Source organism: Gracilinanus agilis, chromosome 5 (assembly GCF_016433145.1).
Source record: "Gracilinanus agilis isolate LMUSP501 chromosome 5, AgileGrace, whole genome shotgun sequence".
Lineage (NCBI taxonomy): Eukaryota > Metazoa > Chordata > Mammalia > Didelphimorphia > Didelphidae > Gracilinanus > Gracilinanus agilis.
In genome coordinates this window covers 54948417-54973370 of record NC_058134.1, presented here as the reverse complement: position 1 = coordinate 54973370, position 24954 = coordinate 54948417, and the positions used below count along the sequence as shown (strand labels likewise).

At 37.5% G+C, this 24954-nt stretch overlaps 1 protein-coding gene across 1 annotated transcript in view; it reads right to left on the bottom strand.

Moving 5' to 3' along the window:
• The window catches only part of LOC123249803 (ATP-dependent translocase ABCB1-like), a 107192-nt gene that overhangs the window by 42077 nt on the left and 40161 nt on the right, over positions 1 to 24954 (bottom strand). The window contains exons 8-12 of the mRNA XM_044678917.1: positions 14324 to 14355; positions 13482 to 13653; positions 4392 to 4505; positions 1547 to 1657; positions 716 to 841 (exon numbers count right to left, since the gene is read on the bottom strand). Coding sequence (XP_044534852.1) covers positions 716 to 841; positions 1547 to 1657; positions 4392 to 4505; positions 13482 to 13653; positions 14324 to 14355 — 555 coding nt within the window. The remainder of the gene's footprint in view (positions 1 to 715; positions 842 to 1546; positions 1658 to 4391; positions 4506 to 13481; positions 13654 to 14323; positions 14356 to 24954) is intronic.

Below are 24954 nucleotides of genomic sequence, written 5' to 3'. Positions count from 1 at the left end.
TCTATAATCTATCTTCTATTTTGTTTTTTGTTCAGTCATTTTTCAGTTATGACTAACTCTTTCTAATATTATTTGGGAACTTCTTGGCAAAGATAATGGAACAGTTTGCCATTTTCTTCTCTGGTTCATTTTATAGACATGGAACTGAGGCAAACAGGGTTAAGTGACTTGTCCAAGGTCACACAACCACTTGAAGCTAGGTTTGCACTCAGGAAAATGAGCCTTTCTAACTCTGGCCAGTCCCTCTGCCCACCTGGTTGTCCTTTCCCTTCTCTATACAGTTCCTAAAATTAAAATAGTTCTGATGATGTCACTCTTCTGCTCAAAAAACCCTCAGTGGCTCCCTAATGCCCTTAAAGGAAAATATAAACTTCCCAATATGACATTTAAATCAGACACTCTGACTTGCAACTTACTTTCCAGCCATATTTCACTTTCTTGTTATTCATGTACTCAATAATTCAGCTAAAATTAGACTGCTGGCTGTATACTTTAAGTAGGTGCCATATCCTACAAGTCAACCTTCCATGATTCACTCCTTCCACAGATTACTATTAAAAAATCTTATTTGTGTAATAAGTAATATCCTCTAAGTAAAATAGAAACTCCTTGAGTGTACTAATTATATAACTTATCCTTGAAATTCCAACTGCCTAACACACTATGCCTTGCATACAGTAGATGCTTAAAAAATGTTGGTGGAATTGATTCTTACCACACCCTCTGTGGGATCATATAATCTCTGAATCAACTGAACGGTTGTACTTTTCCCACAGCCACTGTTACCAACCAAGGCTATAGTTTGTCCACTGTTAACCTTGAGATTGAGGCCCTTCAAAATCTGTATGGACAAGTAAGAAAAAGACAATTGGTATTACTACAGTTTAGAAATAGAGAGCTATAAACCTATACACCTATAAAATACATGGTTGACATTTAGTAGTTTTCTGCTCAAAATTATGTTTTAATTTAAGCAAGCCATTTGAATTTATTTTTATTGAACAGTCCCTAAGTGAAACACAAAAATAGATGAATATAGGACAATGACAGAACTTTTTCTCCATAAAAACAAATCATTTTAATTTGTGTACCTATTTTTAACAAATGAGTTGGTTCCCCTGCAGGAGAAAGGCCCATTTTTTTATTACCAGTATTCTACAACTGTTGTTTGGGTGTGAGACATGGTATACAACAGTCTCTGAAAAATTAATGAATATCTCTTGGTGGGCTGTGGAGAGGTACAAGGTGGAATGTGTACAGGATGCCATATGTAATGAATGAGGAACTCCAAAGAAGAAGAGGAATAAAAGACATCAGGGAAATGTATAAAAGGAAAAGAAGTTAATAAGGCAAAAGATGATAGTTGCACAGCCCAAGCCTTCTACTGGTATCCTTTCGATATTAGAAGACAGCAAGAAATTTATGGGAAGACACAGGTCAGAGACCAACAGGATGGGCAGGTGTCAATGAGCACTGATATGCATCACAGGAGGAAACTGCGGAGTGATAAGGTCACAGATCCATTTGATTATTTTAAGCCACTCACCTTAACGTCTTTCCGAGATGGGTAAGTGAAATGAACATTTTTGAACTCCAGGTTTCCCTTAATATTATCTGGTTTGTGGCCACTCTCTGAATAGCTGTCAATATTTGGATTCTAAATAAAATAAAACATGAAAAAAAATTAAAAAAACTTCTAAGTTACAAATTGATTTTTTTCTTCCATAGGAATTTAAGCACAGGGTATCCATGGACCAAGAATAAGAGTTGGAAATGGACAAATTAATTCTAGCAATATTATGAGATCCAGAGATTGTATAGGGGAGAATGAGAGAGTATTGCATAATGTCAAAGTTGAATTCAGAAAGATTCAGGCTTATATCTCACTTGTAACAACATAAATACCAAAGAAATGCCAAGAAATAAAATTTGCAGCCTGTGGGTATTTTTATGAATGTTTTGGGATGGCAAAACACTTTTGTTATATATCCAATTCAAAAAAGTTGGAAGCTGCTCAGAACACGGTAAACTGTACAGAACAAGCACTTAAAGCTGCATCAGGAGCCACCTCGCTGTCCTGCTTAGGTTGAATTTAATTTCATTCATTCTGCATATGGGGAAAATGAGGTCCAGGGTATCTAAGTGACCTGTCTAAGCTAGTAAGCAATATAAGTGGAACTAGAGTGCATGCTTCCATTTCCATTTCAATATTTTTTTTACTCTTATCTGCTATAATTTAGAGTTGAAATTTTTTTCCCCTCAGCGGTTTGCAACTTGCATTAACAAAGACTTATTCCTTGAAAGCTTTATGAAAATAGAACCCAGGGCTCAGGCCTAGATATTCGCATAAGACCCTCCTCTTTGGAAGAGAAGATGTTTACTCAATTCTATATGAAGGGTGGGCTTGGTGAGAGTCTGGAATCCCGACAGTTCTCTCCAGAAGCCAGTAGCTGGAAGAATTCTTGTCACTCTACAAGGAGTCTTCACAAATGCCCAGGCTGTGCTCTGGGTTCAATAATCAAATCAAATTTTCACTGTTCTATGAGTTCTTGCTATTTAAAATAATCTCATGGTCAATCTTATGAAATATCACCTCTCATTCTATATTTTTCCTCTTTAAAAAGCTTATATTCATGAATATTTCTTTGTTTTTTATGTCACTCTCATTTCCAAACATATTTTTCCTTCCTCAACCCAGTTAGATATTTCTTATAACAGTTAAAAAAAATAAAAAAGATAAAGAAGCAGTTCAGGAAAGCCAATCAATACATTAATCATGCCTGGCCACATACCTGCAGGATCCGTCTTCTCTTCTATGAGGATTTGTCTACTTGGTAAGCCCAAGCTGACGGAAGTAACTCAGCTTTTACCACTGATTGACTCACTAATACAAGGGGAAGTTCTTATACACCCAGAGATGATTTGGTCAGTTGTATTTAGGGTTAGGAGTGCCAGGCTGGCAAACTGTCAGCTTAGCAAACTTCATTGAATCCAAGTAGGTAAAGTTGGCCAACTTTAGCAATCATAGAGTAATAAGTAATAAAAAACAAAATGAGTAATTAAATAAAAACTTAAAAACCCAGTGTAATGGGTGTGTGTAGACGAATCGCAGTCTAGACCACCCCCTGACGGACTCACTAAGCTGGAGTCTCTCTTCCACTAAGTTTCTGTGGATTTGCCTAGCAACAACAATGAGGCATAAGGACAGAAATGCAGAAGGTCCAGGAGCTTGGTTGGGGCTTCTAGTTTGCTGCAAGCCTGAACCACCATTGATGTATGTCTATGGAATCACATACACTTGTATGCCTGTGAGTAATAAACCACCTTACTTGGAATACTTTGCACATTTAGCTTCCTCCTTGGACCCTTGGTACCAATGTACAAATTTGGATTTTCATATATTGGGTTATATTAATTGGGTTATATTAATGGATTGTTAACATCTCTAAGATAAGCATGGGAGAAAAGGTATAATAGATATGTCTGCAACTGGTGAGTGTGTGTGTGTGTGTGTGTGTGTGTATGTTTATATATATATATATATAATGCGGCAGCTAGATAGTGTACTAGAGTCAGGAAGACCTGGGTTCAAATCCAGTCTCAGACACCACCTGTGTGACCCTGGTCAAGTCACTTTATTTGCCTCAGTTTCCTCATCTGTCAAATAAGCTGGAAATGCAAGTGGCAAACCCCTCCAATATCTTCACCAAAAAAACAAAAACAAAACAAGGGGGTAGCTGGGTGGCTTAGTGGATTGAGAGTCAGGCCTTGAGATGGGAGGTCCTAGGTTCAAATCTGGCCTCAGACACTTCCTAGCTGTGTGACCCTCGGCAAGTCACTTGATCCCCATTGCTTAGTCCTTACCGCTCTTTGGCCTTAGAAGCAAGACTCAGTATTGATTCTAAGATGTGTAAGATTGAAAATTAATATATGATATCTCCAAATGTTATATTTAACAAGATTTATTAATATTAACTTGAAGAAAAAAGAAAATAAAAAGCTAGAGTAAAAAGCCAGCTTTCTCAACCACACATGCAGGAAAAGAGAGAGAGGGCAAGCTTACCACAAACTTATAAACAACACGTGAAAACACAAACATGGGGATGCAGGGAAAGGAATGCTGGGATGCTGGAAGTCCAAGGGTACAAGATTTTCCAAATATACAGATGGAAAATGTAAAGGTTAAAAATAAAACCAAACCCAAATGGGGTCATCAAGGATCAGATAGGACTGAACATCAATAAGAAAAACATACACATATTATATGTTGGGTCTTACATTGTCAAATGTACATACATAATATAAACAAATATGTTTATATAAATAGACATAAAATAAAGTTATTTTATATATGCATAAATATATGATATAAACAAGAAATTGAGACTTACATTATCAATGATCTTGAAAACTTCATAGGCTGCCCCTCTTGCATTAGCAAAAGCTTCAATGCTTGGTGATGCCTGTCCAATACTGAAGGCTCCAATTAATACAGAAAAGAAGACCTGGGTAAGTGGGAAGAAAAAGTTATATGAGGTTCTTTAGTCTTTTCTAGAACTCTTCTCTTTTTTGTTAAGCAATTTCACTTCCCTTTACATAGTTCTTAATTTTATTTTTCAACATTTAATTTTTATCTTATTTTTCTCAAATACATGTAAACAAAAAGTTTTAACATTCATTTTTTAAAATGTTGACGTCCATATTCTAAATCTCTCCCTCTTTGAAAAGGCAAGCAATTTGAGGTAGATTATTACATGTGCGGTCATGAAAACATCTCCATGTTAGCCATGTTGCAAAAGAAAATGCAGATAAAAAAGAATAATAAAATTTTTTTAAAGTATACATCATTTTGCCTTTGGACTCCAGCAATTCTTTCTCTAGAGGCAGACAGCATTTTTTTTTCATCAGTTATTTGGAATTGTCTGAGAACCATAAATTTTAGAAGACTAAAACAACTGATAAAGTCAGAGGAGAAAGAAAACAAACTGAAGAGCTTTTTATCTTGAATTTACAATGGAGAATTCTGAAAGTTATCTGTTCCATAAAGAAAATACCTTAAGTTCTTAGAAGAATTGGATAAAACAATCAAAAAGTTCTAGCATTATTCTAGTTGCTGATGCTTTAGTGTTTGCAAACTTCATATCTAGGTTGTTTTTTTTTTTTAAACCCTTGTACTTCGGTGTATTGTCTCATAGGTGGAAGATTGGTAAGGGTGGGCAATGGGGGTCAAGTGACTTGCCCAGGGTCACACAGCTGGGAAGTGGCTGAGGCCGGGTTTGAACCTAGGACCTCCTGTCTCTAGGCCTGACTCTCACTCCACTGAGCTACCCAGCTGCCCCAAGGTTGTTTTTTTTTAAGTATCTTTTAGGGGCACCTAGGTAGCACAGTGCATAGAACGATAGGTCTCAAATCAGGAGGACTTGGGTTCAAATTTTAACCTTAGCTGTGTGACCATAAGCAAGTCCCCTAACCCTAACTTCTTATCCCTTGCACTCTTCTGCCTTAGAATTGAAACAAGACAGAAAGTAACTGTTTAAATTTTTAAAAAAATACAGTACTTTTTAAAGTGCAAAATATGAGATTGTGCAGCTTTTAAAATAGTATTTATTAGCATTTCAAAATAAATTCTAATAAATCTTAGAAAAAGGTTGCTTGGCCTTCCTTCTACAAATTTGCAAACAATTAATTCTACCTCATGGACAGCTGACACGCAGTGAGTTCAAAATCCCTTTATCATTTAGCTGGCCAGGTAGGGAAGCCATGACTTTGCCCATGGCCTTTGAAATGCTAATGTAGTTTCCCCTTTACTTCATGCCCACTCACATGCAAAATGGAAGGTGTTTAGAGTTAGAAAACTGGAAAACCCTGAACCCAGAACCGTTTGGTAGTTACTGCTCCTTTGCAAGCATTTCTAAGCCTTCAGAGATTAAAACTAGAAGATATGGGGAATGCTTACTATGCATTAGAGTAAGACTGCCCATAAAGACCTTAAACCTAGAGACTTGGGCATTTAGTCTTCATGTAGACTGAGTCTGAAGGCACTCAGCTTAGATAACCCTGTTCTGTGTCCTAAAGAGTATGTTACCTTTTCTACAATCCCCTAAGCATTTTTTAAAATAAAAAAGCATTAAAGAGAGAGCAATATAAGCCAAAGGATTTAGTTGAAGCTAGAGAATAGTGAGAAGCACTAAAACCCTGGGTCCAATGGGACTGTGGCTGGCAGCCATCAAAAAGACGCCAGGTCCAGAAAGGACTGCCATGTGGTACAGGGGCCCAAGTTGCCTCTCCTCATGGGAGCCTCACCTACATGAGTTCCCTATATGTGAACCCCTTTATTATATCCATTCTTGTCACCACAAGCCTTTGTTTTGAACTATGTCCTCTAGATACTAAAAGTATAAAAGTATCGGGAGGGGCTTGTGAGTCATGGTTTTTAGTAGATGCAAACCCAGAGGGTACTTTGAACAAGATCTGGAGAGTACCATGAATCTGGCTGATCTCTCTGGGGAAAACTGCCTGTTGAACTGGGAAGGCCTCCAAGCTCTACCATGGATACCCTAGGGCCCCTTAATATGGATTGCTTGGTGAGGCACTTCCTATTTTTCTATCTTCTTAGAGAGTAAATCCAGGGCTGGACTCCCTTGCCGGATTTTCAACCTGCCATTCAACTGATCTCAAGGTTATTCTTTCCTCTGTGTTTGTGAAGGGGGAAGGGGAGAAGAGAGACAGTGACAGAGACAGGGAGAGAGAAAGAGTGAGAGAGAGAGACAATGACAGAGACAGGGAGAGAGAAAGAGTGAGAGAGAGAGACAATGACAGAGACAGGGAGAGAGAGAGAGACAGAGACTGAGACAGAGAGAGAGAGACAGAAAGAGACAGAGAGAGAAGAGAAGAGGAGAGAAGAAGAGAGGAGAGGAGAGGAGAGGAGAGGAGAGGAGAGGAGAGGAGAGGAGAGGAGAGGAGANCTGGGAACCACAGAAAGATCATAGGATCATAACATTTAACACTGAAAGAGACTCCATAGATCCAGCAATCAATCAACAAGCATTAAGCACCTACTATGTGCCAGTGAGATACACATGCGAATAATGAAACAATCCTGACTCTCAAAGAACTTACATTCTAATGGGGGGACAACTATTGAATGTCTATGTGTGTGAGAGACAGAGACAGAAAGAAAGAGAAGGAGGGAAGGAGAGACAGGGAGAAAGAGAGAGAGACAGAGAGAGAGAGACAGAGAGAAACAGAGAGACAGTGCAGAGACAGAGAGACAGAGAGAGAGACACAGAGAGAGAGACACACACACAGAGAGAGAGAGAGAGAGAGAGAGAGAGAGAGAGAGAGAGAGAGAGAGAGAGGGAGGGAGGCAGGGAGGGAGGGACGGAGGGAGAGCTTATGAGATCAAGGCTAGATATAGAGATAAATGAAGCCAGCTGGGGAAATTGGAATAAGTTAATAATAGCTGACTGTGGGTGGAGTAGTAGCCTAATCCTCCCATTCCCAACCCTTTGCAAGCTAGGCTTTTTTCCCCCTTAAAAGGGACATGAACCATCCCTGTGGTGATTGACTCAGAGGGCCTAAAGGCTCAGGCTATGACATCTGAGACATCTGAGTGAGAAGAGCCTGTGCCATGCTTGTGTGCTTCCCTAGTTCCTGACTAGTGAGAATAAGAGAAGCTTTACTCTCCGATGGATTAACTCCCCATATTCACCGTAATAAGCCTTGCGTATCCTTCCTCTACTATGGCTAACGCAATCTCTTGCTACTAGCTGTCGCAACCTTAAAAATGTCTCATTTCATTCCAACCTCAGATCTACACTCTCAGGGGACTAGCCAGAGTCAGGCCCAACTCAGAATAGGGGCGAATGCCTGACTGACTGTTGGGGGGAAAGCGTCAGATGTGAAAATATTGGGGGGGGGGAGGTTATGGCATGAAAGTAGAATTACAAATTTCCAAATTCTGGAGGTGGTATAATTCCAAGAGAAAGTGAAGTCGAAATAAGGTGAAGAAGGAGAAGACACAAAAGAAGGGTTTGAGAGGTCAGATTATACAAGGAATCCTTAACATAAATATTCAAGTCCATGAGGAAGGTATTGGGGGGTGGGGGGGAAGAAAAGACCATAAAAGGTTGGGATAATGACAGCAAGGAAGATGGGGAGACACCAGAGTTATGTAAAAATTAACTTATATTTTGCACACGATTGGCACTCAGTACATACATGTGAACTATAACTCAAATGATGAAACTATATGCCTCATTGATGGAGAAAGACTAGGTCTTGGGCATCATTTGGACCTTTATTTTGAACTAATATTATTAACTACAGTAAAGCTTGCTGGTTTTTAGATGGATGGAATTCTGGCTATTGGCAACACTGAAGAGAATGTGTTAAGATATCTTATTTTTAAAAAAAAAATGTATTTTGGGGACAGCTAGGTGGCTTGATAGATAAAGCCCCAGGCCTGGATTTGGGAGGAGCTGGGTTCAAATATGACCTCAGATACCTCCTAGCTGTGTGACCCTGGACAAGTCACTTAACCTCACTTACCTGGCCCTTACCAGTTTTTTTTTTTTTTTGCCTTGGAACCAATACTTGTAGTAGTTCTAAGACAGAAGGTAAGGGTTTTAAAAAATTAAAAAAAAATATATATATATGTAATAAAAATGCATTTGGGTTCAGCCCTTTCTCCTCACCGTTATTGCTATTCTCAGTCTTTTTCCAACCTTAAACAGTCTGGATTTGTATAATAAACACAACTAAAGCTTATTTACACTTCTTATGAACAGTCTTATAAACAAAGTATAAATTGTGACTGAAATGGAAGGCATCATTTTTAAAGCTGTTCTCTCTATGATGAATGCTTATCAAATACCCTGGAAGATCATTTCCTTCATTTTTAAACTGTATTCAGAAAAGATACCAATGAAACATTCTGCCCTCTCCCAAAAGGCAAGCCCTCACTTTCTAACATGCTTATAAAGGACTATGGGATACTTTCCATTGCTGTATTCATTTCTTTTTGCCTCAAGTTCATCCGATTAGGGCAAAGATGCTCTCTAAATGGAAACATGATCAGCTATGATATAAGCTATTTTTACAAGCTGGATTTTGTCCTTGGCTTAATTCAATGTGACATTTTAGAAAATGAAGGAATAATAGAAATCCACTAGTCTGGCCTTATTGTGGAGGTGAGGCCCAGAGCAGGTCTTACATAAAATTGAAGCTTTTGACTTCCCGTAGTCTTTAACATGAGCAAACAACTGTTATATCAATCTCTGAAATATTTCCTGAGGTAAACCAAGTAACATACATCTTTCTGTATTCTGGAAAATTTCTGCCAGGTACAGCCACCATCTACCCTGAGATTTGGCAGGAGGCAGCTGGGAGATGAGGCAAACAAAGAATGGGAAAGCAGCCCCATATCTGGCCATGTCTTCCTGGCCAATTCACTTAATCTCTTTAAGTTTCAGTTTCCTCATCTGTAAAAAACGAGATGATCTGAGGCGAGTGTAGTCAAGCTAGACTACACCCACTGTGGCATGGTTGGGTTCCAAAAGAATGATGGTAAAACAAACACAAGGTCCAATAACAGGAATGTGGGATTTGGGAAAAGTCTTGGGAAAACAGAAAGTTCTTGGGTGGTATCAGATATAGAACACTGGATTTGAAATCGGAAAAGATGTTTCTCTATTGTCTGACCCCAGGCCAGTCACCAGACTAATGTTCTTCCCACTAGCCAACCCTGGTTAATGTTTGCCCAAGAATCAATGGATGAAAGAAATATCCAATGATAAGCTGGGTAAGACATTAGATTCCATCAAGACTTTAAAGGTTAGGCTAATTATATTCTATAATTAATGAGAAATCATTGAAGTGTGCTGAATAGGAGACAAGTGGTAGAAATGATAAGGATTTGAGACTGTACAATGAACAAGACAGAAAGGTAACTTCCTTTTTAATATCTGAAAGAACTAAGGATCAGAAATGGCAAACGACTTTGCCAAAGTCACACAGCCAGGAAGTATCAGAAGTGAGACTTGAATTCAGGTCCTACAAAGCCAAAACTGTTAACACTGTAGCAAGCTGTCCTCAAGGGCTCTGCCCTATATCTTATTATCTCTCTACATCTTTCCCCATGAGCTGAAGCATTCTTAGAGTGCAGATGTTTCCAAATTTTCCTCATATCCTTCCTTTTCCCATCTCTCTCCTCACAGTACCTGACACATAGGATCTTCTTTAAATCCTTACTTTCCATCTTAGAAACAAGACCTGCTGTTGGTTCAGAGGCAAGAGAGTGGTAAGGGCTAGGCAATGGTGGCTAAGTGATTTGCCCAAGGTCACACAGCTAGGAAGTATGAAACTAGATTTTAAACCCACGGCTTCCCATCCCTATCCCTGGCTCTCAGTCTACTGAGTCACCAGCTATCCCCTACACACAGGAGCTTTTAATAAGTGTTTTTTCACTTGACTTGTGGTAAGGTTAAATCAATACTTTATAATATAATTTTTCTCAATTTAATACACAGGCTGGATAGTATATATAAGTCATAAGTCAATGGCTTAGCCATTAAATTGGATAAAATTGGATTGGATAAACCAAGGAAATCTATATAGAAAAATTAATGGAGAAGAATTATAAAAAAGAAAATAATTACTAAGTCAGGAGAGCAGAGCCCACTCCATCTCAAAATATGCTAAATACTCAAAGTAAGCAGCAATTACCCAAACTATCTACTACAAGTAAACACAGACAAATTAAACAGTGGAAGAAAATAACTAAAAGATATAAATCAGATTGGTTTTTGATACCCCAAGATTATTAACAACAACAGCAATAGCAACACTAGGGAAAGAAATTCTTATTCAATAAAAATTATTGGGAAATTTGTGTGGCAATATGGGAAAAAGGCCTTTAAATGGATACTCCACACACCATGCACTCCAACAAATTTTAATTAGATCAATGATCTCTCTATCTGTCATATAGACATAACTGGAAGAAAAAATATGCCCCTACATTGAGGGGAAGAGAAACTTTTGTATTCGAGATGGGAAAAGGTTATTTGCAATCATGATAGATTGGGTTATTTACAAATGAAAGATTGTACACCAAAGCCAATCATTAAAAAAAAATAGAAGCAGATTGGGGAAAAGGGAACTTCAATAGCAAGTATAACATAAAAAGATGGCATCCCAAATCCAAGGAGCTAACACACAAAACTTTGAAGAGCACTATCTGTTTATTAACAGATTCAATGATCAAATGACATTTGATTTAAAAAAAAAAAGAAATGTAAAGAATTAGAAAAGAAATTTTAAAATATTTCCCACTTTATCATGAACTCTTTTCAGATCTGATGGAGAGAGAGAGGGGAAAGTGCTAGATTTGGAGTCAAAGGACATGAGTTCAAATCATAACTCTTCTACTTCCTCTCTATGTTTCCTTATATAAGTCATTAATCATCTATAAAAATGAAGACATTGTCTAGATGACCACTAAGCTCCCTTTGAGCCTGAGCATTTTACCTATGATATTGTCTTTATTGTTATTTTGTTTTTAATGATGCTTCATGTTAGTGTGATTGTGGGGAAATGAGAGGAAGGGGGCAAGTAGGTAACATAATGGATAGTGTTTGAGGAAAGAATTTAGATTCTAACTTTGCATTTGAGCTGCCTTCTTCCCAGATACACAAGAGGAAGAAAATGTAATAACTATTGAACAGGACGGGGGAGCAATACCTCTGATATAATTGCAAAGCCTTGAGAAAGTGCTTACGTGACCCCAGAAGGATGAAGCACGTCTGCAATAACAAAGCTGATCCAGCTAGCTTCAGACGGTTCCCACCATTATGTTGATTCTGAGTTATAGACTCAGAATCCATCCATTTCTGTCTCTCAGATGTAGACCTTTCAAAACATCTATGATCCGAGTCTTAATGAGCAACATCTCTTTCTGGGCACCCTCTCTTACTCTTCCTTGACTTTGTTTACCTCTCAAACTCCAATTTCCTCAAAGACCCTATAATTAAGGTGTTGCTGTAGCCTGTCTTCATATAGCTGAGACTAGGTCCTCTTTGCTCCACATGCATGTCCATACTTCCAGAAAATAAACAATACTGGTATCACACCAAGAGGACTCAGTTTGCCTCTGTCAGTTCTTTTGGGTCATTCAGAGTCAAGTCTGTTAAAAAGGGCCAGGACTAGAGTCAGGAGAAAGTGGGTTCAAATTTGTCCTTAGACATTTCCTAGCTACGTGACTTGAGGCAAGTCACTTAATCCCAAAGAAAAGAAGAAAAAGCAACATTCTTGCAATGCCAGTGAAGTTATGAATCGGCACAATCTTCTTGAAGAACTCTCAGGCAATAAGCAATAATCATTATCTCTTTTCTTGTCATGATCCCAACATTAGGGCTATAGCTTAAGGATGTTATTAAAAGGAAAAAGAGCAGTTCAAAAATATTTGTAGTAGCTTTATTTGTAAAGCAGAGAGGTCACGTAAACTGACTACAACTAGATGAGCAGCAAGAAAAAAGTCTGCTGGTTATGCAGTTGGAACAGAGATTGGAAGGGGACAAAAATGTTATTGTTATGACTAAGTTTTAGCAAGCACAGACATAAAATGTATTATAAAACAAGGAGCTAAAAGTTAATTGCTTTAAGTATTTTATAATTTTTCTTTTTTTTAATCAATTTTATTAGGGTTTGAAATATTTTTAACTTAACTTTTGGACATAGCAAATGTAAGAATTTGTTTTGCTTAACAATTGGTATTTGTGAGGGGCAGCTGGGTAGCTCAGTGGATTGAGAGTCAGGTCTAGAGACGGGAGGTCTCTAGGTTCAAATCTAGCCTCAGACACTTCCCAGCTGTGTGACCCTGGGCAAGTCACTTGACCCCCATTGCCCACCCTTATCACTCTTCCACCTAGTAGCCAATACACAGAAGTTAAGGGTTAAAAAAAAATGGTATTTGTTATGAGGCTTTTTCTTTTTTTTCCTAATGGAGCCAGGTACAGAAGGGAGAAAACAAATGAAAGTTAATTTAAAAAATAAAAAAAAATTGAACTGAGGAATTTTACCCACTATACCATTTAATCTGAGCAACACCCAAAAAGATAAGAATCATTGAAGATATGATCAGAGGGTCACAGATCTCGAAGTGGAAGGGATTTCAGAGGCCATCCATTCCAACATCTTCATTTTACACATGAGCCAGTGGGAGCTTTCAGTGAATTGTCCAAGGTTACATTGGTGCCAAATCTCAGAGGCAGAATTGGAACCCAGAACCTTTAACTCCCGGGCAAGTGCAATTTAATTTCATGATATAGCCAATTTCTTTTCTACTTTTAAAATCGGGTACCTTATATTTCTACTTGAAACTGTTATGGTATTATTCTCCCATTCTTCTAACTAAAGCTCTTACTAAAGCAAAACAAATTCCCCAATAATTTCTCTAGTGAATGATAAGCAAACACACTTACAGTGAGCACACTTCCAATAGTGTATTCTCCAGAGAGAATCAAAGTGGTTCCATACCAGAATGCCAGTGCATATGATGCATAGATCAGAAGGAAGGCAGCCCCTATTGAAATGTTGGCTGTGATAGCTTTATTTATCCCGATTTTTTTAGCTTCTTCTAAATTTGTGTTGTACCTGTGAAAGACAGCAGCAATTAAAACATATACCCACCCTCATGAGCAATAACTGGGCAATCCCAAGTATATAAAATGTCACCCAAATATTCTCTGAAGATCTAATGCATATTGACTTGAAATCGGTCTATATTCTCACTGCAGCATAAATTTTTCTCCTTGGAGAATAGTTGACTCGTGAGGTCAATGGACATAGCTTCTGCAACATTTTTATCTTTTATTTTATTTCTATAAACCCTTATCTTCCATCTTAGTAACAATTCTAAGACAGAGGGGCAAGGGCTAAGCAAATACGATTAAGTGACTTGCCCAGGGTCATACAGCTAAGAAGTGTCAGAGGCCACATTTGAACTCAGGAAGATGATTCTTGCTGACTCCAGTCCTGACTAGCGCTCTCTCCACTGTACCTCCTAGCTATGAAGTATGAATAATATTCAAACAAACATTTAAGCTGACAGTTGAAAAACTCTCAGCCTCAAGATATAGAAGGCATCATGAAGATCAGTCAAAATTACAACCCACTCAGGGTCTTTAATCTCCTTGACAAATTTAGGTCTTGTTACCTCTTTCAGCTGGGTATATGAGCTTTCTTATGGGATCTGTGGTAGAGTTTAACTACTATAGAAACTACCTGTCCCATTCAACCCCGAGTCCCCACCTCCCCCCAATACCGAGCTGGCAGTTTCAAGACTATACAGAAAAACTGAAGGTAAATAAAATGAGCATGGTTGCCCTGTCAAATTCAGGACCAGCATGGTATAGTGAGTGGTGGGGAAGAGAAAGGTCATCGGATTTGGAGTCAGAGGATCTTAATTCAAATGCTGGCAGCTAAACCCTCTGGGACTTAGTTTTTTTAATCTGTAAAATGAAAGGACTAGATTAGATCCGTGGTTCTCAAAGTCTTAAAGACTCTCAGGAGCCCTTGGGTGCCCAAGCTCTTTCAACAGGTCTTTAGGACCAACATTTTTTTATAATAATACTAAAACATTACTTGCTTATTAAAAAGCTCCTCTCTTTTCCAGTTACATATCTGTCTGAGGCTGGATTTTCTTCATATACTTCAAGCAAAATAACACAACAACATAGGAAAAGATCAAATGCAAAAGCAGATATGAGAATCTAGCTATCTTCTATTAAGCCATAGAGCAAAGAGATTTGTAAAAAAAAAAAACCTCAATATGTTTTGTTCAGGAATATATAGCTATTTTTAGTAAAAATGTTGTTTATGTTAACATGTGTGTTTATTATTGTTAATTTTAAATGGATCAAAGATACAAATTTTTAAAATGTATCAATTTTCATTTCTTTTGGTTGGTGTTCATTCATTTAAGTCGTGTCTGACTTTTCATGACCTCATTTGGAATTTTCTTGGCAAAGATGGAGCAGTTTGCCAGCTCATTTTCCAGTTCATCTTCCAGATGAGGAAACTGAGAGAGCCAAACAGTCATTTAAGTGTCTGATTCTAGATTTGAACTCAGGTCTTCCTGACTCTAGATCAGGGGTCAGCAACCCTTTTGGCCGTGAGAGCCATAAAAGCCACATTTTTTAAAATGTAATTTTGTGAGAGCCGTCCAGTGCTCACAGTGCCGCTCCTATAACAGCACCTGAAAAAAAATTGACTTTATGGATCCTGCAGAAAGAGCCATATGTTGCCGGCCCCTGCTCTAGACGAAGAGCTCTAGCAACTGTGCCACCAAGCAATATGAAAAATGTTGATAGATATGACCCACATTAACAAAAACTTAAGTATAAAGAGTTCTTGAGGCCAAGATGTTTGAAAACCATTAGGCTAAAAGTTCTCCTAAAGATTCCTTTCAGCTCTAAATTTTATGACACAATAATTTTTTAAAAGGCAGGTAGGTAATAACAACAAAATGACAAAAAAAGGGCAAAGCACATTTCCCCAAATAAATGTGGAAATCTCTGTCTTCTTAGATAATAAAATCTTGGCTCTCAAAAAACAATTTTTTATTCATGAATTTCAAAATACTAGTACTTTCTGGTTAGTTATTTACTATCCAATCTTGTGTTTACAGGCAGCCATCACAAGGCATGTTATCCATGATTATGATGAAAGAAACTCAGAGCTGAGGTTCACACCTATTATTTCATGTACTTCATGTAGTTTCTTACCCAGACTGGTGGAAACCATTTCATTGGCTCCACAGTGCTAAGTAGAAACAATTTCATTGACATCAGACTATCCCAAGTAGTCAAAAGAAAACATTGTGCACACGAAGAAGTAACAATGAGAAAGAAACTTTAGATTCTAGAAAATATGGATGAGTAAAAGGGGACAAGGGAAAGGAGATATAAAAAGATAAGAAAAGAATTATAAAACTTTTTTCTCTTTTTCAACAGCAATTATAACACTTCAGAGGAATGTTATAACATGGATAGAATGCTGGGTTCAGCATCAAGACAACTTAAAATCAAATGTTGCCTTTGACATTTATTAGCTACATGACTTTGGGCAAATCACTGGAATTCCTGTGTTGGGTAGCCCTCTAGGAATCACCTGCTAAGTCAAAGGGGTTTGCAGTCTCTTTTGGGGGAGAGAGTTCCTCCCCTGGGGTTCCCTATTATGACAAAATTGGAGATCCTTCCTGTTTTCACAGCTCACATTCTAAAAAGTCTTCATAGTTTGTAAAGTGCTATATATATGGTATCTCAATGGGTCGTCAAATCAATTCTACAAGTTATACAGACTTGAGTGGTATTCTCTCAAGGATTCTTCGCAGTGAGTGGAATGAAAAGGCTCAGGAAGCGTAGCGACTTGTGATGAAACTAGCAAAGAGTAGAACTAAGATCTGAATCCTTTGGGGGGTTTCAATTTACTTTTAGAATTTCTTTCTAGTAATGATCATTTTAAAAACATTTTTTAAAAGTTGTCCTTCCTAATATTCCACTCAAACCACTGAGCAAAATTTTTAAAGAATAAAAAATTACTTAAATACAAATTTTCATAGTCTAGCAAATCAAATACCTACATTAGCCAAGTCCCAAGATGTCTCTTTCTTGAATTTGAATTCATCACTTGTCTGCCAGGAGGCAAATAATATGTTTCATCTTTACTCTTTTAGACTTGTTTCTCATGGCAATAACTACTCTTGCATCCTTTTGATGGCAAGTCCTAGTCTCTTTCCATTATCTTGCTTCCTCATTTTCTTCCAGCAAAGCCTCTCACACACCCAACTTCACCCCAGCAAAACCCAATTGCCAGCCTATTTAGGAGAACAGAAGACTCCTTGATGACTTTAATTATTTTGGCAACAAGAGAAAATGTTTAGAGTAATTTATAGACTTTGTATCTCTAGTACCTGTTACATAATGACCATTTAATAAATGCTTGTTTAATCAAAAATCAATGATTATCTTTGAGAACTCAGTCCAAAGATTAATACTGTTCAACTCAGGTTTAGATAACAATGTAGCACATAACTTTCTGATGCTTAGTTGCCTTCTTTATTAAACAGGGTTAAGAAAAATACATGAGAACCAACCTCAAAGGGTTGTTTTGAGGAAATCAATTTCTAAATCTTAAAGCTACATGCATGTGAATTCAGTACAATTTGACAAATATTTGTAAAGTGCTTGTGGTGTGTAAGGCACTGTTGGAGTCACTGGGGAGATAAAAGATGTCTTAATCCCTGATTGTATACTCTTTGTTCCAGCAATACCACTACTGAGTTTGTACCCCAAGGAGATAATAATGAAAAATGTTTGTACAAAAATATTCATAGTTGCACTGTTTGTGGTGGCAAAAAAAATTGGAAAATGAGAGGGTGTCCCTCGATTGGGGAATGGTTGAACAAACTGTGATATTTGATGGTGACAGAACACCATTTTTCTGCAAGGAGTGATGAACTGGAGGATTTTTATATAAATTGGAAAGACCTCCAAGAACTGATGCAGAGTGAAATGGGCAGAACCAAGAGAACATTGTACACGGAAAGTGAAATGTTGTGAAACTATCCAATGTATGAGAAAGAATGCTATCCACATTGAGAAAAAGAACAATGGGAGTAGAAACGCAAAAGAAAAACTTATGACATTGCTTATTACTTGTTTATATGGTTGGGGTTTCGGCTTTAAAAGATTGCTCTATGGTAAAAATGAATAACGTAGAAATAGGTATCAAATGATAACATTTGTACAACTCAGTGGAATTGCTTGTTGTCTCTGGAGGTGGGAGGGAAGAGGGGAGGGAAAGAAAATGAATCATTTAAGCATGAAAAATATTTTTAAAAATAAAATAAAAAATAAATCCCTAATTGCAGTTTATGATGATTTTCATTCTTTTGTTAAAAATAAAAAAGTTCCTCACCTCTTATATAATGATAACTTCACCTTTTTCAAAGTTTACTGAAATCTCATTACCTTAAAATGACATTAGAATGTAAGGTTCTTGAGGGCAAGACTGTCTTTCCATTGTGCACTTAGCACAGCGCTTGGCATATTTGCCTTTTGTCTGGAAGGGGTTTTAAAAATTACCTAATCCACTGTCATGGCCTAGATATGTTAACTCCATTTTCCTTCTCTTTATATATCTTTAATTTCTTTGATTTTTAAAATGTCTCCTATGGATAACATTTCATTTCAGACTTTGTTTAAAGTGATTACAACTACATAGACAGGTTGCTCTACAAAGGATCTGACCAGTACTGACTACTATGAAACACTCAGAATTTTAGAGATCTAGTCCTAGCTCTCAAATATATTTTTTGTTTGGGCTAATAAAAATAGCAGAGCCTTTGAATTATTTTTTAAGGTGAAGCTCTAAAATTATGTGTGCAAAAAAACGGCACCTTAAAAAATAATCTAGCCTAATCCTATCCAATTGCCTCAAAGTGTTAATATTTCAAGGTAACCCTAAAATAAACCAGAGATAATATAATGAAGAAGAAAATGTGTTGGATTTATAGTCAGGACACATGAGTTCAAATTATGAACCTGATGCTTATTAGCTAATGAGACAACTATGACCCATTCACTTTCCACTCTAAGCCTTCACCTGTAAAATGGGAATAATATACCTGTACCATTCACTTCATAGGGTTGTTATGAGGAAGGCCACTTATTTACCTTAACATGCTCTATACATATGAGTGATTATAGTCAGTTTGTTAAGATGCTCCTGATTTGAAGTACTCATCTCAGTTTTATACTTCTTTTTTTGTTATGGAATTAACAACATAGCAACAGCCATTCTTTCCCATCTTGTATTTAAGTGGTTTGTTTTTCCTTCCTAAAAATACTACCTTAGTATAGACAAGGAAGTAATATCAGCACTTAACATATATGCCCCATATGGTTTGGCCTCCAGATTTTAAAAGGAGAAACTAAATGAGCTTAAGGAGGAAATAGATAATAAAACTATTCTAGTAGAGGACCTCGACCTTCTCCTCTTAGAACTAGATAAATCTAACAAAAAAAAAATAAGCAAGACAGAAGAAAAGGATGTAAATAAAATTCTAGAAAAGTTATATTTAATAGATCTCTGGAGAAAATTAAATGGGGATAAAAAGGAATATACTCTTTTTTAGTATTACATGGTACATACACAAAAACTGACCATTGTACTAGGGCAATGATGGCAAGCATTTTAGAGACCAAATGCCATGACCTGCCTCCACCGGATCCATGCAACATCCCCCCCAATTGCTTTACCCCAAAGAGGGGGAGGAAGAGCTCCCATTGGACTGCTGGGCAGAGGGGTGAGTGAAATGAGGACATATGTTGAGAGGGGGAAAGGAGTGGCCAGAATGCTCCCCTCTCCTCCCAACTCTGCCACATGTGAAGAGCTCCCGTTGGGGTGCTAGGCAATGTGGCATGTAAGGTGAAAAAAATGTCCTCAGCATGGTGTAAAGGGGAAAGGAAGCAGCTCCTCCTGAGTTCCTCTGCCTTTCTAGTAACAAACTCTGGCAGGAAACAGCTCATGTACCCAGAGAGAGGGCTCTGTATGCCTTTTTTGGCACATGTTCCATAGGTTCAACTTCATGGTACTAAGGTATAAAAATTTCACAACCAAATTCAGAAAAGCAGAAATAATAAATGCATCCTTCTCAGATTGTAATGCCAAATATGTTCTTGTTCTTAGGGGGGGAAACCTCAACAACAAAGTGGAGCTTTTGTAATGACTTTTCCAATGCACCAAAATTATTTAAACTTTTAATGTTTTCTCCAAGGTGCTAACTATTCCTGTTTGAATCAGTTCACTACATGAACAAGTCATCTCTTTCATTACTGAATTCTCTGTCAAAAATATTAAAAATAATGGAGTAGTCCCTGGCACACCTCAGACATTATTACCACCCATTGGTTTTGTATTTTCAGAAGAGCAGATAGGACAATCCCTCTATGCTGCCAAGTCACTAGGCAGAGTTCCAAGAGAGAAAATCCATTAAATTTCTTCAATAGAAAAACAAAGGCAACTTCCTTCCCTGGGAAAGCATAAGAAGTGAGGTCACCTCCCATAAAATTGGGCAAAATTCCATTTCTCCACTAATGTAATACAGACCCTATGCCAGACTGAATGAATGGTATTTTAATCAATACTACCACTGATCTAAGTATACATATGAAATAATTGTGTGATTTCACTTAAAAGTCTTAAATCTGCTTGGGAGATAGAAAGGATTATGAGATCTAAAATGGATAATTTTGAATACCTTAAATTAAAAAGGTTTTGTACAATTGAAAATAATGTAGCCAAGATTAGAAGGAAATCTATTAATTTGGGGTGGAGTTGTAGACAGTTTCTTGGACAGAGGTCTCATCATATCTAAAATGTATAGAGGATTTCACCAAATTTATAAGAATATGAGGCATGTTCCAATGAAAATGATTGTAAAATATGAACAGTTTTGGGATGAAGAAATCAAAGTTATATGTAACTATATGAAAAATGCTCTAAACTATTATTGATTAGAGAAAGGCAAACCAAAACAAATCTGAGCTATCATCACACAATATCTAATTGACTAAGATCATAAATGAGCAAAATAATGAATTTTAGAAGGGATGTGGAAAAACGTGGATACTAATACATTATTGGTAGAACTGTGAACTGTGAACATTTTGTAAAGCAAACTGGAATTAAGCCCAAAGATCTATAAAAAAGTGTACATCTTTTAATCAAGTAATAACATTATTAAGTTTCTTTCCTAAGGTGATCAGGTAAAAAGGAAAAGAACCTACATGTTCTAAAATATTTATAGCAGCTCTCTTTGTGGTGATCAAGAAATGGAAATTGAATGGCTGCCCATCATTTGGGAGTAAACACATTGTGGCATATGATTGTGATGGAACAAATGATGAGCAGGCTAATTTAAAAAAGGCATAGAAAAGTCTACATGAAATTATGAGGAGTAAAACAAGCAGACCCGAGAGAACATTATATTCAGCAATAAAAATATTGTTTGAAGAATAACTTATTTGTCCACCTCCAGAGAAAGAATCGATAAACAGAAATAAGTAAGACAAATAATGTCAAATGATGTCCTCTCTAAAAAGGAGAGGGAAGAGAGGGAAGGAGTTATTTGGGTATGTTAACCTTACAAGACAAATAAACAAATAAACAATCAAACAAACAAACAAATAAACAAATAAATGAGCAAGTAAATAAATGAATGGATGGATGAATGAATGAATGAATGAGTGGGTGGATGAGTAAATAAATAAATAAAAGATACCACTGGTGGGGGGGGGGGTGCTGGGTGTGGAGAGGGCATCTACACAGCACAGTAGATTGAGAGCCAGGCCTAAAGATAGGAGGTCCTGGGTTCAGAAAAAACTTCAGATACTTCCTAACTATCTTTCTGGGCAAGTGATTTACCCCCATTGCTTAGCCCTTACCACTCTTTTGCCTTGGTCACCAATAAATAGCATTGATTCTAAGATAGAAGGTTAGGGTTTTTTTAATGTTGAGATAAAATCAAAGAAATTAATAACATAAAACAAAATTATTATTTCTTCTTAAGCAGAAAGGCTGTTAGTCATGAAAATGAGACTGAGTTAACTTGATTTTCAGGAAACTGTGGTTTTTTTGTGTTCTCTCTTTTCAAGATGTATGAAAATTGATTTCATTCTTTTATTTGGTGCCAAATAATCATGGTCATGCATTCATGAATATGCTTCAAATTTAAACATATTCTTTTGTATTTGGACCACAGTGGAATTATCATTTCATATTTCAAATAAGTTGGGTTTCCTTTATCCCATAACAAAAGGAAACAAAGACATTAATAACTCTAATCAGCAGATAATTAAAAATATTATGGAGCATCTTATAGATAGGACTTCTTCCTATAGATTTACTTTCCTAATTATAACTGGCTCAGGCTAGAATGGAAATTATTTTGCATGCCTTTTCCTTGTAAACCAACTGTGTGATAAACTGTAATAACTGATCAGGGGCCTTTCAGACATGATACATTTATGAATAACGCAAATTAAGACTACCCTTGACTTAAAGCAAAGGATGCTGGTTAAGATGGTGGCAGAGTAAAAAGCAGCTCTTAACCTCTCCTGACCAAAACACACAAAACTCCTCAAGGGGGCATAAAAACAAGTCCAGACGAACGGAGGAACCCCACAACAGGGTGCAGCGTGGAAGGTACGTGGAATCGGGGCATTTCCATGCTATAAAGGGGTGAAACAGCTCTCACTAAATCGCAGGCTGAGCAACCACCCCACCCCAACCCCCTCCACACACAACACCTATAGTGCTGAAGCCAGTTAAAAAGAAATAGAGCAAGTTTTGGGCACCCATCGAGTCATTGGCAGCTACAGGGCCTGTTCTTGAGAGCAGCAAGATTTGGGACCCCAATAAGCCAAAGAACGCACCCGAAATTTGAGCGCGGGAGAGCGCAGGCCCGGCGGAGGCGTGGGTGGAGGCAGACACAGCCAAGAACCAAAGCTCTGAAACCCTGAGTGGGGAACCAGTGCAGACGGGGATACGACTGTGGAAGCAGCACCCTGAGACTTGTAAAGGAACCTCCAGCAGAGGATCAAGCAAGGGGGTCCACCACAGGGCTTGACCTTGGTAAAAACCAGATCTCAGACCTCAGAAGCCAAAAGACCGCGGCGAGGATAAAGCTGAGAAGCTGCTGGGCTAATGATGGCTACCCAGACTCAGGAAGTTCAGAAGAGAAAGCTAAACAACAAGAAAAAGAAGTCTTTAACACTTGACAACTTTTACACAGAGAAAATTCAGACAACTGAGCAAACAGAGGAGGAGAACAAACAAGAATCCGGACCCTCCTCAAATAAGGAAAACTCCTCACAAGCTATGGAAGAGTTCAAAACTGAGATTCTGAGGAAGATGGAAGAGATCTGGCAAGAAAATAACAGTTTAAAAGGTAGAATCTTGCAATTGGAAAGTGAGGCTCAGAAATCAAATGAACTGATAAGCAAATTGAATACCAGAAATGACCAGATTGAAAAGATCATAGCTGAAAACGAAAAGTTTAGAGCTGAAAACGAAAAGTTTAGAGCCGAAAACCAGCCCCTAAAGGCTAGAATTAAGCAATTAGAAGCTAATGATCTCTCAAGACAACAAGAACAAATAAAACAAAGTGAAAAGACTGAAAAAATAGAAGGAAATATGAAATATCTCAATGAGAGAGTGACAGACCAAGAAAACCGGTCTAGAAGAGACAATTTGAAAATAATTGGTCTTCCAGAAAAACCAGAAATTAATAGAAACCTGGACTCCATACTAACAGAAATTATTCAGCAAAATTGCCCTGAAGTCCTACAACAAGAGGGCAATATAGACATCAAAAGGATTCATAGAATACCCACTACATTCGATCCAGAGAAGAAAACGGTTAGAAATATTATTGCCAAATTCAAAAGCTTTCAAGCAAAAGAAAAAATCTTGCAATAAGCCAGAAAGAGACAATTCAAATATCAAGGAGCACCAATCAGGATCACACAGGATCTGGCAGCCTCCACGCTAAAAGATCGCAAGGCTTGGAATACAATATTCAGAAAGGCAAGAGAGCTGGGCCTGCAACCACAGATCAACTACCCATCAAAATTGACTATATATTTCCAGGGGAAAGTATGGGCATTCAACAAAATTGAAGAATTCCTAGTATTTGCACAGAAAAGACCAGGGCTAAATGGAAAGTTTGATATCCAACCACAAAAATCGAGAGAAACATGAAAAGGTAAATAAGAAACAGAAGGGAAAGAAAGAAAACTTATAATTTTTAAATTTGCCTTTCTAAGGGCCTCAGTAACATCTAATTATATGTATTCCTATGTAGAGAAATGTTATGTATAATTCTCTGTAGTGAACTCTTATAGTATCCACTATTATAGTAATCAGAAGAATAATTCACAGGGTGAGGGTGGAACACTAAATAATCTAAGATGATATGGGGGATGGGAAAGAGGGGTTGAATAGCAGGGGACACCAAGAGAAATTTGAGTGAATAAGAAAAATAGGATATTCTATTACACACAAAGAGGGTATGGGAAGGAGAGGGGACAAATACTATTATAAGTAGGAGAGGAAGAGAGTATTAAGAGGTAATAATGAAACCTTACTCTCAGTGTAATCAACCTGGAGAGGGAAGAGTAGCTATACTATCCATTGGGACATAAAACTCTTATCTAACCCTTCTGAGAAAGTCAGAGGGGATAAATCAAGGGAAATGGGGGAGTGGGGAGGTCAAAAAAAAGGGAGGGGAAAAGAAGGGGGAGGGAATTCATAAGGCTATTAAAAACAAAAAGGAGGGGGAAATAAGGGAGTGGGTAGGAAGGGAAGTCAGTCAAGGGAGGGGATAAGGGATAGGGTCTTAATAGCAAACCACTGGTTTTAAAGGATATAGTTTAAGGAAAAGGGGTAGGAATAGGGGAGGAAACGAAAATGTCAGCAAATGCACAACTGATGATTATAACTCTGAATGTGAATGGGATGAACTCGCCCATAAAATGGAAGCAAATAGCAGAGTGGATTAGATACCAAAATCCTACCATATGTTGTCTACAAGAAACACATATGAGACGGGTGGATATACACAAGTTTAAGGTTCAGGGCTTGAACAAAAGCTTTTGGTCATCAAATGAGAAAAAGAAAGCTGGAGTGGCTATTATGATTTCTGACAAAGCCAAAGTAAAAATAGATATGATTAAAAAAGACAGGGAAGTTCATTACATCTTGATTAAAGGCAGTATAAACAATGAGGAAATAACACTGCTCAATATGTATGCACCAAGTGGCATAGCATCCAAATTCATAAAGGAGAAACTGGCAGAGCTCAAGAAGGAAATAGATAGTAAAACCATA